Source organism: Oncorhynchus tshawytscha, linkage group LG07 (assembly GCF_018296145.1).
Source record: "Oncorhynchus tshawytscha isolate Ot180627B linkage group LG07, Otsh_v2.0, whole genome shotgun sequence".
Taxonomy (NCBI): domain Eukaryota; kingdom Metazoa; phylum Chordata; class Actinopteri; order Salmoniformes; family Salmonidae; genus Oncorhynchus; species Oncorhynchus tshawytscha.
Window position 1 is genome coordinate 33708682 of NC_056435.1, and position 14054 is coordinate 33722735.

At 40.3% G+C, this 14054-nt stretch overlaps 1 protein-coding gene and 1 long non-coding RNA gene across 7 annotated transcripts in view; one reads left to right on the forward strand and one right to left on the reverse strand.

Moving 5' to 3' along the window:
- The first annotated feature begins 5698 nt into the window (after positions 1 to 5698).
- Positions 5699 to 14054, forward strand: part of LOC112254409 (6-phosphofructo-2-kinase/fructose-2,6-bisphosphatase 4) — a 30455-nt gene continuing 22099 nt past the window's right edge. For 3 of the 5 annotated variants that reach the window (XM_024426977.2, XM_024426976.2, XM_024426975.1), the window contains exon 1: positions 13670 to 13915. In XM_024426977.2, coding sequence (XP_024282745.1) covers positions 13771 to 13915 — 145 coding nt within the window. In that variant the 5' untranslated portion in view covers positions 13670 to 13770. Of the gene's footprint in view, positions 5889 to 13669; positions 13916 to 14054 lie in introns of those variants that run through there. The other 2 variants (XM_024426979.2, XM_024426978.2) reach the window with 1 other exon arrangement.
- LOC112254410 lies at positions 7497 to 13726 on the reverse strand. Of its 2 annotated transcripts, none has more exons than XR_002954150.2 (3): positions 10496 to 10745; positions 10325 to 10398; positions 7497 to 10149 (listed from the first exon to the last, which is right to left on the reverse strand). It is a non-coding gene; the product is annotated as an uncharacterized LOC112254410 (long non-coding RNA). The 2 variants fall into 2 exon arrangements; XR_002954151.2 differs by lacking the exon at positions 10496 to 10745 and adding an exon at positions 13645 to 13726 and having other exon boundaries at positions 7963 to 10149.

A 14054-nucleotide genomic window follows, 5' to 3' on the forward strand; every position in this document is an offset into this window, starting at 1 on the left:
TTGGCCAGCGGTAGGCCTATAGTGCACTTGATTTGCTCTCTCGGCCAGCGGGAAGGCAGAGTTTGTACCTTCAGACAAATTAAATAGTTCAAAATGGCAACAGTTCGCCTACCCGCCACACAGGGTAGCTGAATCGGGTGCACTGGGCGCCAACATCCCGGGATGAATAAAACAAATAGGAACACAAGGCTTAATCATTGTTTTTTTTACAGAAGTGTTTGGCGACCGACTTGGAATGTGATTGCGATCGACCGGTTGGTGACTAATGCTCTAGAAAGTTGAGTGAAGTTCAATCTCGTGCTTCTCGCTGTGGGCTGATATTCTTTCTGTGTGGCTGTCCTTAGGGAACTGCGCAGGAGTCTCGGGCCTACTGCGTGCCTCCACATATCACAGATCATACACCTTCTCAACATTTTGGTGCATGATGGAAATGATGATGAGGAAACTAGACAGACCAACCATGGACTGTCTGAAACCAGCACATTCTGGTGGTGAATTTCTACCTGAGACTTATCTCAGGAAGAAACTTACCTCATGCTCAAACTTTTGTTTTTTACTTCCAAGGCACGGCTCCAGTGTCTCACTGGATCATGGCTTCAGCGAACCTGCTCTGACTTGGGGCCAAGTTCAGGCCACTGGTACTTTTCAGCCTGCATTTACATAAATGGGTTAACTCCTTCTATGGTTAACACCTGCTTACTAAGCAACTGTCTTGATTACGCAGACTTTGATTCTGCTTGCTCCAAGTTTGATTCTGCTTGCTCCAAGTTTGATTCTGCTTGCTCCAAGTTTGATTCTGCTTGCTCCAAGTTTGATTCTGCTTGCTCCACACACTGGTGTGGGGTAAGTCTCAGGTGGAAATGCCCCATAAGTTATCCGTGCTGTTTTATTACAACGTCTTAGTCCTTTATTCAGGGATTAAAACAACCTTTGAAAGACTTTGTCCTGTTAATTACTTAGGACTAAAAGAGATGAATTCTAATGTACACAAACTCAGAGTCAGGGCAGTCTCACTAACACAGAATTGGCTCAGAGGCATCAAACTCAACACAGGCAACTCCAATTGTCTGACAAGTTTCCTCAAATAAGTCTTCTTCCCAACTAACCCGGATGTCATTAAATGCTGGCTAGGAATTATAGTTTAAAACAGGTACTTCTACAGGCTTTCCTGCACACTTTACTACAATGTCTGTTTTTTTCAAGGTCCTTCATGCAGACCAGGGTAATCTCTGGGTAATATTACCCTGATAGATACTGTAGAACAACAGTCTCTGTCCTGTTTGAGAGATCAGGGCAGCCTTATGTAACCGGATGGTGGCTCAATGTTGTGATGTGGAAAGCGGACTTGTGTCAGCCTTGAGAAATGACTTCTTTGTTTTTGTTTGGGTTTAGTGGGTTTAGGACTACCTCAGTAGAGCCTAGAGCCTTCGGCGCCTCTCTACTCTATCTTTTTTGTTATGTTTAATTTTATTTTATTTTAATGTAACCTTCATTTAACTAGGCATCCATATAAGGTCACTGAAAGGTGCTTGGGACTGTCTACAGATTTGATCAAAATTGTATTTTTAGGTTATGGAGAGAATATAGTCTACTTGGTGTACCTGTCAACCAAGAAATAAGACATTGTCCTTTATTGATCTCCAAATTGTAAAACCAGAGTAATGATCATACCAAGGACATAACTGACTGTTCCTTGTGAACAAGGATTCTTAATGAAGCTTTGTGAGGTAGTTATAAATAGGAGAAATGGAGCTGTTATTTGGAACATAGCCATTTGACTCTCAGAGTTCTTCTCTGGAAGGTCATCCTTGTATGTTTAGAATATACCACAATAAAGCACCTTTCCCCTACTTCCAACTCACACGGTTGTTGCCCTCTGGTGTTTGGGGAATGGGATGGGAAAGTTAGTTGTTAAAATAGTTTTGGGCTTTACTGTTGTCAATATGGGATATTGGCCATGCTTATACGTGGCTCAAACAGATCATGACCTCACAACTGTTGTTTTGTTCTGATGGATATTTTCACAGACAGATTCTCAGATATGGCTTTCTACACCAGAGGAATTAGGGCATAAAAGGAAGGTTTTGAGTGACAGTTCACAGATAGTATGCCACTTAATTTAGCCCTACTTCAAAGCCTGTGTTTTACCCTTTACATTTTGTTGGATGAAACAAAAATACATTTTCTTTTAAAGAAAAAAAAAGAGAGAAGTATTTTTCCTCTCTGAGAGTCATTTCCTCCTCAGGTGTGACATGGAGGTCTTTCAAAATCACTACTGCAAATGTACTCTGTCACAATGGATGATGAAACCTGGGACTTTCTCTTTCAAAACTGTTGTGGGTAAAAGAACAACGTGTGTGACCAGAATACCTTAGCCTAACTAACCCTAAACCAAACTCTTTTATAAAGCATTTGTTAGTTGTTATTTCACTTCAAAGCAGCTCCTCCACAACTCCCCCATAAACACTCTCTAGCATACTCAATACAGTCATGGCAGCAGATACATGAGAGCAGGAGGCTGGTATGGATGGTATTTATGGTGCCTCCAGCAGTGATTGGATTGGACACAGCGTGTTTAGCCAGCCCTGGACACAACATGCTGCCAGAGGCTAGAGTTTGGGAGGGGGTTAGAGGGGATACAGTATCTGGAACGGAGTAAGAGGGGGACCGATGAGGGGGAAAGGGGATGCTTATCACTATGGTCTTTAGGAAAGAATGTGGTGAGGAACAGGAGTCAAGCCATTCTAATGCACAGTGATCTTTATTTCTCTCTCTCTCTGTATGTTGTTCTTTCCTCTTCTAACTTTCTCACTCTCTTCCTATCGGCCTTTTACTCTAGCTTTCTTTACCTCTCTGGCATTATGATGACCCCCTAATTTATCCACCCCTCTATCTTGTGCTCACATACCAGCCATAGACTAGGCATAAAATAATAAACATAAATCCGGGGCACTGAAATTAGTATGGTATGTTACATTTGGTGTGGTTACGTGAGACTAGGGCTGTCCCCGACTAAACATAATCTTGGTCGACCGAGAGTCGCCTGTTCTTTCAACCAATCTATTGGTCGAAATATTAAAAGGTGTATTTTTCACCACAGTATATAGACACACCCTAGGTATTTTAATAAAATCAACAGGCCTATACTGTATATAGGCTAATTAGCTTGTTTTAGGCTTTAAGCACACTGTGATTAATAGCATTATTATGACACACAAATGACTCAAGAGAGAGCCAGAGATCAACATACCCTCATAGCCTAACCTGAAGAAAAAAACATGTTCCCTATCCTCCCCCTTGCTGATGACCTTAGCTCCTGAAGTTGCCGGTAATAGTCTACACCACTGATCGGCAACCTTTTCAATTTGGAGTGTCAATTTATCTTACCATTTCTACCAATCTGCATGCCAGTTATGATTTTCAAATTTGCAACAGTTTAATTTAATTTATAATAAAATCTTTGTATCTCAATATCATTATCATGTGGTTAATCAAAATTCCAAAAGTAACTTCTATTGTCATATCCAACTATGTAGGATAAACATAGCATACATAAAGCCAACAAATAAAAACATTGCAGCCTGCAGGTAGAAAATGTCTTAATCAAAATAAATATCCTATAAATCACATTAGCTACACATGGCCTGTCTGCAAGAAACTTGAAACATTGTATTGTGAACATCTAGCTTTATCATTTTATCAACTTTGCAACTACTTACTACGCTTTAGCTACTTTGTAACTACTAAGCATGTTAACTAACCCTAACCTTAACACTTTGACCTAACTCCTAACCTTAACCCTAATCTTAACCCTAACCCCAAGCCTAACTAATGTTAACCATCTAGCTAATGTTGGCATTAGCCACCTAGCTAAAGTTAGCCACAACAAATTGGAATTCCTAAAATATCATACGGTTTGCAAATTTGTAACATATTGTACGAATTGGAATTCGTAACATTTTACGATTTGCAATTTGTAACATATCATACGAATTGTAATTCATAACATATCATACAAAATCGATGATGGACATCCACAAATTAATACATACCATACTAAACGTAACATATACCATACTATTTGGAGTGTCACACATTTACGTTTACTATCTTACGTCTACCCCTGAGTCCAGGTTGCACATACATAACCAGCAATTCTGTCTCTCTCGCTCTTTCTCATCACATCTTTCTCATCACATTTTCCTCCCCAACACTGGTTTCATTTAACTGTCTTTATCTTTCCCTCATCCCTTTCTCTTCATTTGTCACAATGCATTTACTCCAATATTATTGTTGAGTAGAGACAAGACACAACATCCTGTGCTTGACAATTAGTGCCATTATCAAGGCAGTGCTGATAAGGGTATGATTAGAACAACTGAAATAGCTTTCAGTCCACATAGACGGGTCACATGCTGCACTGTTATCTCTGCTGGGCAACTGGGTCACATTGTTAGGTGTGTGTGTGTGTGCGTGTGCGTGTGTCCACTTAACCCATATAGCTCAGTTAGGGTCGCTACTAAATCAATGGGCCATGTAAATCACAAAGCAGTTCAGATTAGGTTTACAGCAGTTTAACTTTCAGTTTTACTGCACTGAGAATATTTTAATTCAGATTCCTACTGTGGTAAACTAAATCTCCCAGGGGAAACTTCAATAAATGTATTCTTGGACTCCCTTGAAGTCCTTAGCCTATATCTCAGTCTATATATAGTCTGCAACATGTACACAATATATACAGAAGTATGTGGACACCGTTTAAAATTAGTGGATTCGGCTATTTAAGCCACAAGCGTTACCGACAGGTGTATAAACTTGAGCACACAGCCATGCAATCTCCATATAAAACATTGGCAGTAGAAAGGCCTTACTGAAGAGCTCTGTGAATTTCAACTTGGCACCGGTTTTGGCGGATGCCAGGAGAACGCTACCTGCCTCAATGTATAGTGCCAACTGTCAAGTTTGGTGGAGAAAGAATAATGGTCTTGGGCTATTTTTCCTGGTTCGGTCTAGGCCCCTTAGTTCCAGTGAAGGGAAATCTTAACGCTACAGCATTCAATGGCATTCTAGACGATTTTGCGCTTCCAACTTTGTGGCAACAGTTTGGGGAAGGCCCTTTCCTGTTTAAGCATGACAATGGCCCCGTTCACAAAGCGAGTTCTATACCGAAATGGTTTGTCGAGATAAGTGTGGAAGAGCTTGACTGCCTGCACAGAGCCCTGACCTCAACCCCATCAAACACCTTTGGGATGAATTGGAGAGCCGATTGCGAGCCAGGCCTAATCGCCCAACATCAGTGCCCGACCTCACTAATGCTCTTGTGGCTGAATGGAAGCAAGTCCCTGCAGCACTGTTCCAACATCTAGTGAAAAGCCTTCCCAGAAGAGTGGCTGCTGTTATATGGGACCAACTCCATATTATTGCCCATGATTTTGGAATGAGATGTTCCACAAGTGTCCACATACTTTTGGTCATGTATGTTGAGTAGGCTACACAGCATCAGTGACCTGTCTTAGACTCATACCTGACTGTCTGTGATCTCATTTGAAATCGTGGCATAAACTGAAACACAATAGTGAAAAGTAAGTATCAACATGTTAGTTGTCTTTCTTGAGAAACTGAATGGTCAGCCTTGCAATCACCCTGAAGTAATTCAGCAGAAGTGGGTGTGTGCATAAATAGTCAACATGCATCTCAGCAAATTCATCACACAGCTCTAGACCTCAACTGGCTGCACCATGTTTCATTCAGTGTGATTGCCCCGCACTCATCAGACGCACACACACCACAACCAACCTCTGAGCTTCAACGTAGGCTACATCAGAACTAAACACGGAGGATGAGAGGCTGCAGTCGTTCCAAAAGCACGCAGAATCTGGATCAGACGGGTAAGGAATTTGGACTAGATATTAAGTTTCAAAATATGAATGCATCCATTCGACCAAAACTGGGCTGTGAATAACGAAGTGTCGGCTCTGCGGAAGACGTTAACAAGTGCCAATGTCACAGGCGGTGTGTTGTTTTGACGCTGAAGAAATACCTTCGAGTGACGATGATACAATCTATCTGTTTTGAAGACTGACATCCACGAGAGATTATCACACTGACAAATGTTATTTATTGCCCATAAGCAGCTATTTAATTCGAAGCTGACCTACAACAGATGCGTAGCCTACACGTCCATTTATTCAACACAAAACGCGGTAGGTTCATAGGATGCAGTGTAAATGTAGCTTGCAATATATAGTCAAAGCTTGACAATTCATTTCTATAGCCTAACAGGATTAGGCTACTGGTGGTTCCCTGAGGAAGGGTATAATGTAATATCATGCATGAGGTTATTGTGGCCGATTTGAAATGACCGTGCTGAATTTAGGCAAAATAGTTTATACATTTTAACCACACACTTTGGAATCTGTTTCATGAAAAGCAATGTAAACTGAATTTTGAGGAACGGCTATGATCAATATATTCTATGGCAACGATAGACATGCTAGGATACTGATACCCATTGTCATTTGTAGGCTAGTGAGTTTCCCCATGTTATTACGTCATGTGGCTGCTACACTGAGTGTACAAAACATTAAGGACACCTGCTCTTTCCATGACATAGCTTTCACCTGGTCAGTCAATGATCCTTGATATATGCCACTTGTTAATTCCAGTTCAATCCGTGTAGATGAAGGAGAGGACACAGGTTAAAGAAGGATTGTTAAACCTTGAGACTATTGAGACATGGATTGTGTATGTGTGCTATTCAGAGGGTGAATGAATGGGCTAGACAAAATATGTAAGTGCCTTTGAACCAGGTAGGTGCCAGGCGCATGCATTGGTTTGGGTCAAGAACTGCAATGCTACTGGGTTTTTCATGGGGGTTGTTACTCAATATTAGGAAAGTGTTCCTAATGTTTGGTATACTCAGTGTGTATCACAGCTGAGATGTGGGAAGGGTTGTGTTAGACCCACTTTCAGTTCATGATACAATGTAGTGTAGAAGGTCCTTGCATTATATCCTCACAGATGTCCTGGAAAACCGCCTCACTGTGGAGTTCCAACTGCACCAAATGCAAGACTGTCAACTTTGTACAAATTGTGTTTTCACTGTTTCCGTTTCTCATAGGGCACTGCTAAGCCAATGGTTTGACTCTGATTATGAATGACAGGTGGGCTTGCCAGGAAGCCTACCTGGCAGGTTGAAACATCAAGGAATTTACGTAGTGGCTAAAGCTTACTGTTGAAAGTCAAAACCTGTTCTAAACCAGATTGATGTTGACAAATAAGATTTATCAGGTTGGACTGGTTAGATAATGTAAATACGACAGCATGCACACACACACAATCATTCTAAAATGGCAAAAGTCTTTCAGGGCAGGTTTGAATGTCATTTGCTCAACAAGGGTAGCAGAGCTGCATTTAGTGTGTGTAAGGCACATGCAGTATCCATAAGAAGGCCATGGAAAAACCTCCACAGTGTTTATTTGTTGTCATAGTGGACAGTCTGAGTAGCAACCTGTCTCATGCTTGGACATGGCAAGTTAGTTGTTTACAGGGATGCCGTAGTCTTTATTTTTTTAGGACAGTCATTCTTTTGAAATCTGAAATGCTTCCTCCCCACTAACCATGGTCTATTGCATAATCAGAAGGCATGTATTCTAAACGTACCTATCACAGCCAGTCAGGGCATTTGAGAGAAGATGCCTGTAATGCTTAAACACATTTGAGTGAATGTGTTCACCTAAAAGGAGCCACAACTTGCTTTGCTCAAAATAGATTTCTTCTTTGACTTAGAAATGGTTAAAACATTGTCAATATATACAATGGGAAGAACAAGTATTTGATAACCTGCAAAATCGGCAGTGTTTCCTACTTAAAGCATGTAGAGGTCTGTAATTTTTATAATAGGTACACAGGTCAACTGTGAAAGATTGAATCTAAAACAAAAATCCAGAAAGTCACATTGTATGATTAAGTAATTCATTTGCATGACATAAGTATTTGATACATCAGAAAAGCAGAACTTAATATTTGTAAACATGGTTACCATAGCACAATACAAGGTCATTGCAATACCAGAGAATGTGGTCAGAAAATGCAACATGAGCAGGTTTAAATGGAAAAGGAACATGCCGTTTTTGAAATTGAAGAAGTATGGACTTTTCGAGAAGTTGCTTGATCCTGCGGTTGGTTGTTGTGGCACTGCCTACCTCAATCCTATTCATCACTGTTATGACCCTTGGGTGCCAGTTATAATCACTGAGGTGTATCCACTATGTGTCCACTTCTGAACATTGTGCACGCATTGGTTATTGTGTATTATTATCACCAAGTTTTCTGATCCACCATCCAGTTTAATGTATTATTAATGCTTCAAAGGCTTAAGCCTAGCTAGCCCAATGCTGCCATCTTATGAACATGAAAAACACTACCTGTATTGCAGAGGGGTGCCACAGATTAAAGGGTATACTAATCTTTGGGTGCATCCTTTTTGTTTGGAACTGAGATCAAAGTTCTTCACAATTACTGAATTTGTTGGTATCCTGAGGTCATGCAAGCATTACAATTTACATATCAGTGCATTAATAATTCTCTCCATTGTGATTAGAACAGTGTTTTGGGAAAAAATGTGTTTATATCTCTTTCTGACCAACATGGTGCCCCCATATTTGTTTTCCACCCTAATATCTATGTATTTTAGAGCCCTTGTATATCGTGGTAGCATCTCAACCTTCCTTTACTGAGACTCTAGGCTACTACAGACAATCTCATAGAAATAGACCACCCATACATAGAATCCATGGATTCTATCTGTTTGTTAATCCAGGTCTTGGGGACCAAAGGGGTGCACGTTTTTGCCATAGCACTACACACCTGCTTAAACCCCTCACTGCAAACCGAGATAGACAGTTTCAAGTTGGATATTCTACAGATATTCACGCTTTCAAACCGCTTGCGCCACAGACTCTAAATAAGCCACGATTTGGACATTAATTCACTTTCCAAAGCTAATAAACATGTGGAAATGTGAGCTGCATGTTGTATTCCTAGTTGAATTAGTTATGGAGCGTAAACAAAGTACAAACTTTTTTAACATTTGAATTTCAATAGCTCTTTGGTCATGTGACCTACTTGACTCAAACAAGGTTCAGAATGTCCACTGACTGCCCTTCTATATTTCACACCCTTTGGTTTGTTAATGTTCATCTCACGTTTTTACATTAATTTTTCAAACTTTCTCATTTCAATAGCTCCTTGGTCATATGGCTTCAAACAAGGTGCAGAATGTACACGGACCACCCTTATGTATTGCACACCCTTTAGTTTGTCCATTTTCATATCACTCGATTTTACATTCATTTTTCAGAATTTAAAACTTCAATAGCTCATTGGTCATGTGACTTGCTGGACTCAAACAAACTTCAGAATGTTCACAGACTAGCCTTATATATTGCACACTCTTGTTTGTACTGTAAAATCACGCAGTGTAACGTACATTTTTCATAGTTTTACATTTCAATAGCTCCTTGGTCATGTCAATTACACACCTAAGCATGCAGTGGATATACACCCATATTACATAACCTCTAGTCATGTATCTTCTATATTGTTGTACATTAATATTACTTTGACAATTTAGGGGGTTCAGTCCAGTGTTGTTAACCCTTTTCTTTAATATTTATCTATAATAATTGGTAGTTCTAAGTACATATTTTTCCTTTTTTTAAAAACTTTATTTAACAGTGGTACACACTAGGAGAAAGGAGATATTATCGGTCTCTCATCGTTAATATCAACCATAAAGGGCAAAGTACGAGAGTCATGTTTTATTAATTGTCCAAAGCCGGGATGGAGAGTAAGGTGGTGTTTGCTTGTCAATACAAATATTGAACATGTAATGGTGGCCAGAAAATCAATGAAGAAAAATGGGATATTGACAAATTAAACAGAAGTTGGAAAAGATTAAAAGTCTACAATATGTCAGACACTTTACTTCAAATAAGTACAAAACATTTCGGTGTTAACTGTCTCTCTATCCCTGGTTGATGTACATTTCTGAGACTCTTCAGTGTGGATGGGGTATAGCATACATTTTCAACAACAAAGACATCACTTCCAGTTTGTGTTCTTCACTCTGAACTCTTGTCTTCATTCCTAGACACAGCACATGGAACCACCATTGTCATGCATAACATTCAATCTAAAACAAAACGTAACACGTTATAATATCAATGCAGTATGACATTGGCCATCCTTTGTTATATCATAAATTGTCTTACATGCCGTCACTTGTCAAAATATTATAAACAGGTTAAATAAAGTTACTAACCCAGTCAGTCTTTGGGCCTCATCCAGGTTCTTTATCAGTGGCACACATGAAGCAGTTGTTGGCCTTGTTGAACTCTGAAATCATAGGCATGAACTAAACATAAGGCTGTCCTACACAACTACATAAAAATAAAGCATTTACATTTACTTTGAATTAAATGTCATTACATACCAGACTTTTTTTGTATATCCTCAGCCATTTCTTTTCGCAGTTGTTCCATGTGTTTTTGTGAGGGTTCTATCTATATCAATATTTCTCAAATGTTTGCCTCGCCTGGTTCACCAACTACTTCTCTGATAGAGTTCAGTGTGTCAAATCAGAGGGTCTGTTCTCCGGACCACTGTCAGTCTCTATGGAGGTGCCACAGGGTTCAATTCTTGGGCCGACTCTCTTCTCTGTATACATCAATGATGTCGCTCTTGCTGCTGGTGATTCTCTGATCCACCTCTATGCAGACGACAGCATTCTGTAAACCCAGTGTCCAAAGAAGGGCCAGAGGTAAACTAACCTCCAGACGAGCTTCGATGCCATACAACTCTCCTTCTGTGGCCTCCCAACTGTTCTTAAATGCAAGTAAAACTAAATGCACAACAGCTAACCATTCATTCAACCGATTTGCTGGACGGCCGGGCAGCATCACTACTGGAAGGTTCTGACTTAGAATATGTGGACAACTACAAATACCTAGGTGTCTGGTTAGACTGTAAACTCTCCTTCCAGACTCACATTAAACATCTCCAATCCAAAATTAAATCTAGAATCGGCTTCCTATTTCGCAACAAAGCATCCTTCACTCATGCTGCCAAACATACCCTCGTAAAACTGACCATCCTACCAATCCTCAACTTCGGCGATATCATTTACAAAATAGACTCCAACACTACTCAACAAATTGGATGCAGTCTATCACAGTGCCATTAATTTTGTCACCAAAGCCCCATATACTACCCATCACTGCGACCTGTACGCTCTCGTTGGCTGGCCCTCGCTTCATACTCATCGCCAAACCCACTGGCTCCAGGTCATCTACAAGTCTCTGCTAGGTAAAGCCCCGCCAGGTATCTCACTGGTCACCCCAAGCCAATTCTTCCTTTGGCTGCCTTCCCTTCCAGTTCTCTGCTGCCAATGACTGGAACGAACTGCAAAAATCACTGAAGCTGGAGACGCATATCTCCCTCACTAGCTTTAAGCACCAGCTGTCAGAGCATCTCACCGATCACTGCACCTGTACATAGCCCATCTGTAAATAGCCCATACTGTATTTATTTATCTTGCTCCTTTGTACCCCAGTATCTCTACTTGCACATTCATCTTCTGCACATCTACCATTCCAGTGTTTAATTGCTATATTGTAATTACTTTGCCACCATGGCCTATTTATTGCTTTACCTCCCTTATCCTACCTCATTTGCACATACTGTATATAGACTTTTTCTACTGTATTATTGACTGTTTTTTTTCCATGTGTAACTCTGTATGTGTCGAACTGCTTTGATTTATTTTGGCCAGGTTGCAAATGAGAACTTGTTCTCAACTAGTGTACCTGGTTAAATAAAGGTTAAATTAGAAAAATTTGGGAGGGGATTTTTGGGGAAGTTCTGTACAACTTCCTTGGCCATCTACACCCCCCCAAAACAAAATCGTTTTTGACCAAATTGTCACAACAGCTAACCATTCATTATTGAAAATCTAACTATCAAACCTGCATTACAAAGACCCCGCAGCTGAAGGTGTCCTGCTGCATGGTGTGTTATTTCCCCTCCTTTCCACTTTATGTCCACCCAGTTGTCTTCCATAGCAGGATCATCTCATTTTGAAGTATACTCTTTTTTTAAAATATAAACCTAATGGAATTCTGATCTAGTTATAGGCAAATGAATACATAGGCCAAAACTGAATGCTGATTTCCTTATCACTATAATCTAGTATAGGTAATTTCCTTTTATGCCCTATTCTACACACAGCCTAAATTATAGGCACTGAACCATTTACAGGAGAAAAACAGCATATAGGATCCAACCCTATCACAGAGTGAATAAATGTAGAGCGTTTTGGTATATAAAATATTTGTTCCCATAAATACAAAGGAGGATGTCTCCCCTCATACCTCTGGCACTTTAGTCAGACTGTGTAAGAACTTTATGATGGGGCCGGCAATGGAGTTCCCATTGGTCTCCGTTGTGCTTAGTCAATCAGGAGAGAATGCATACAGGTCAAGGGTGCAACTTGGAAGTCAAGTGGTGTGTGTGCCTTTTTGGAATACTCTCTCTTTACAGAGAGAGGTTCAAGTCAAGAGCTACCCATCCCCTTTCAGTCTGCTATGTGCATGTCTGAAAGTGACAGAGCCAGCAGCCAAGAGTTTCACAGTATGTCATAAATTATTATACATATGAATGTAAAATGTTTATGTATTAGCTCCAGTACAATGGAATAACTATAGTCCACTGACTACATAAGGGTAGTCAGAGCATATTCTGAACCTTGTTTGAAGACAGTAGGTCATATGACCAAAGAGCTATTGAAAGGTAAATCATTTAAAAGGGTGCAAGATGTAAATCGACAAAAAAAAAGTGTGCAATGTGTTTCTATGCCATTGGGTTAGCTACAACCAGTGTTTAACGTTTTAGGAGTAATGATTGAAGAGCTATTGACATTTGAAAAATTAGATTTGTAAATATGTTGACGGTCCCTAACTGCTGTTGGTGGATGTAAGGAAAACTACAGGCGAATATCCAACCTGAAGCTGTCTTTACCCCAGTTCTCCGCGGGGACCACGACGTTGCACATTTTTGTGTTCGTGCTAAACTGGCACACCTGATTCAATTAGTCAAGGGGTTGATGACAATGATGGGTTATTCTAAACGGTATATGATGTTTTATGCGTCAACTCAACTGAATACTTGAGTAGTCCGAATAATAAAGGGATATTGGTGTGCATGTAAATGTGAAACGTCTGGTGGTCCCAGAGGAGAGGGTTGGGGTATTTAAGGTTGCTTTACGTTGTAGTCTGTTTACCGTAATAACTACATATCAGTTTATAAAAATGTAAATAAATAACAGGCCTACACGGATAGGTTGTTTTTACAGGCTCAATTAATTATTCATTGTCCGTGCTTGTAGCTTGATACAATAATACCATCGATGCATAGGGGAATAATGACGTTGAGTAGTGCGCCATTAATCCCAGTATAAACTTGGAAGTTGGAAAATGTAATTGCATTTTGTAAATGGCAACTCTGATGCTTACTGCAACAGCGTTACTTCATTATTTCAGAGCAAATATGTGCGCGTATTTTTGAGAGATTATGGTAGGCACATACCATAATGTTTCCTCAGTCCATTATGCCAACCACCAACAGACCTCATCAAACAGCACTGACGCGAGACAGATCTCCTGTAACGCTCCAACAGAAGAAAGGCTCCGCGCCACAGTAGCAGAGGCCACCATGTCCTCCGTGGTAGTCGGAATGGAAGCAAGACCATCAAACGCTGCAACGCCGCGGGAACTAACTCAAAACCCGCTCAAGAAAATCTGGATGCCATTGCCTTGTAAAAATGGCCTTCCTGATGAACGCATTTGTCAAAGAATGGGTGCGTATAACGATTACCGACGTGTTTAGACAGCAAGCCGGTTGACTCGCGCATTCTAATTTGTGAAATTGCATTTTATTAATCGCTAGCTAAATCCTCTTATGTCATTGTGTCGTAATCCACTTCCGTGCTTTCTGAA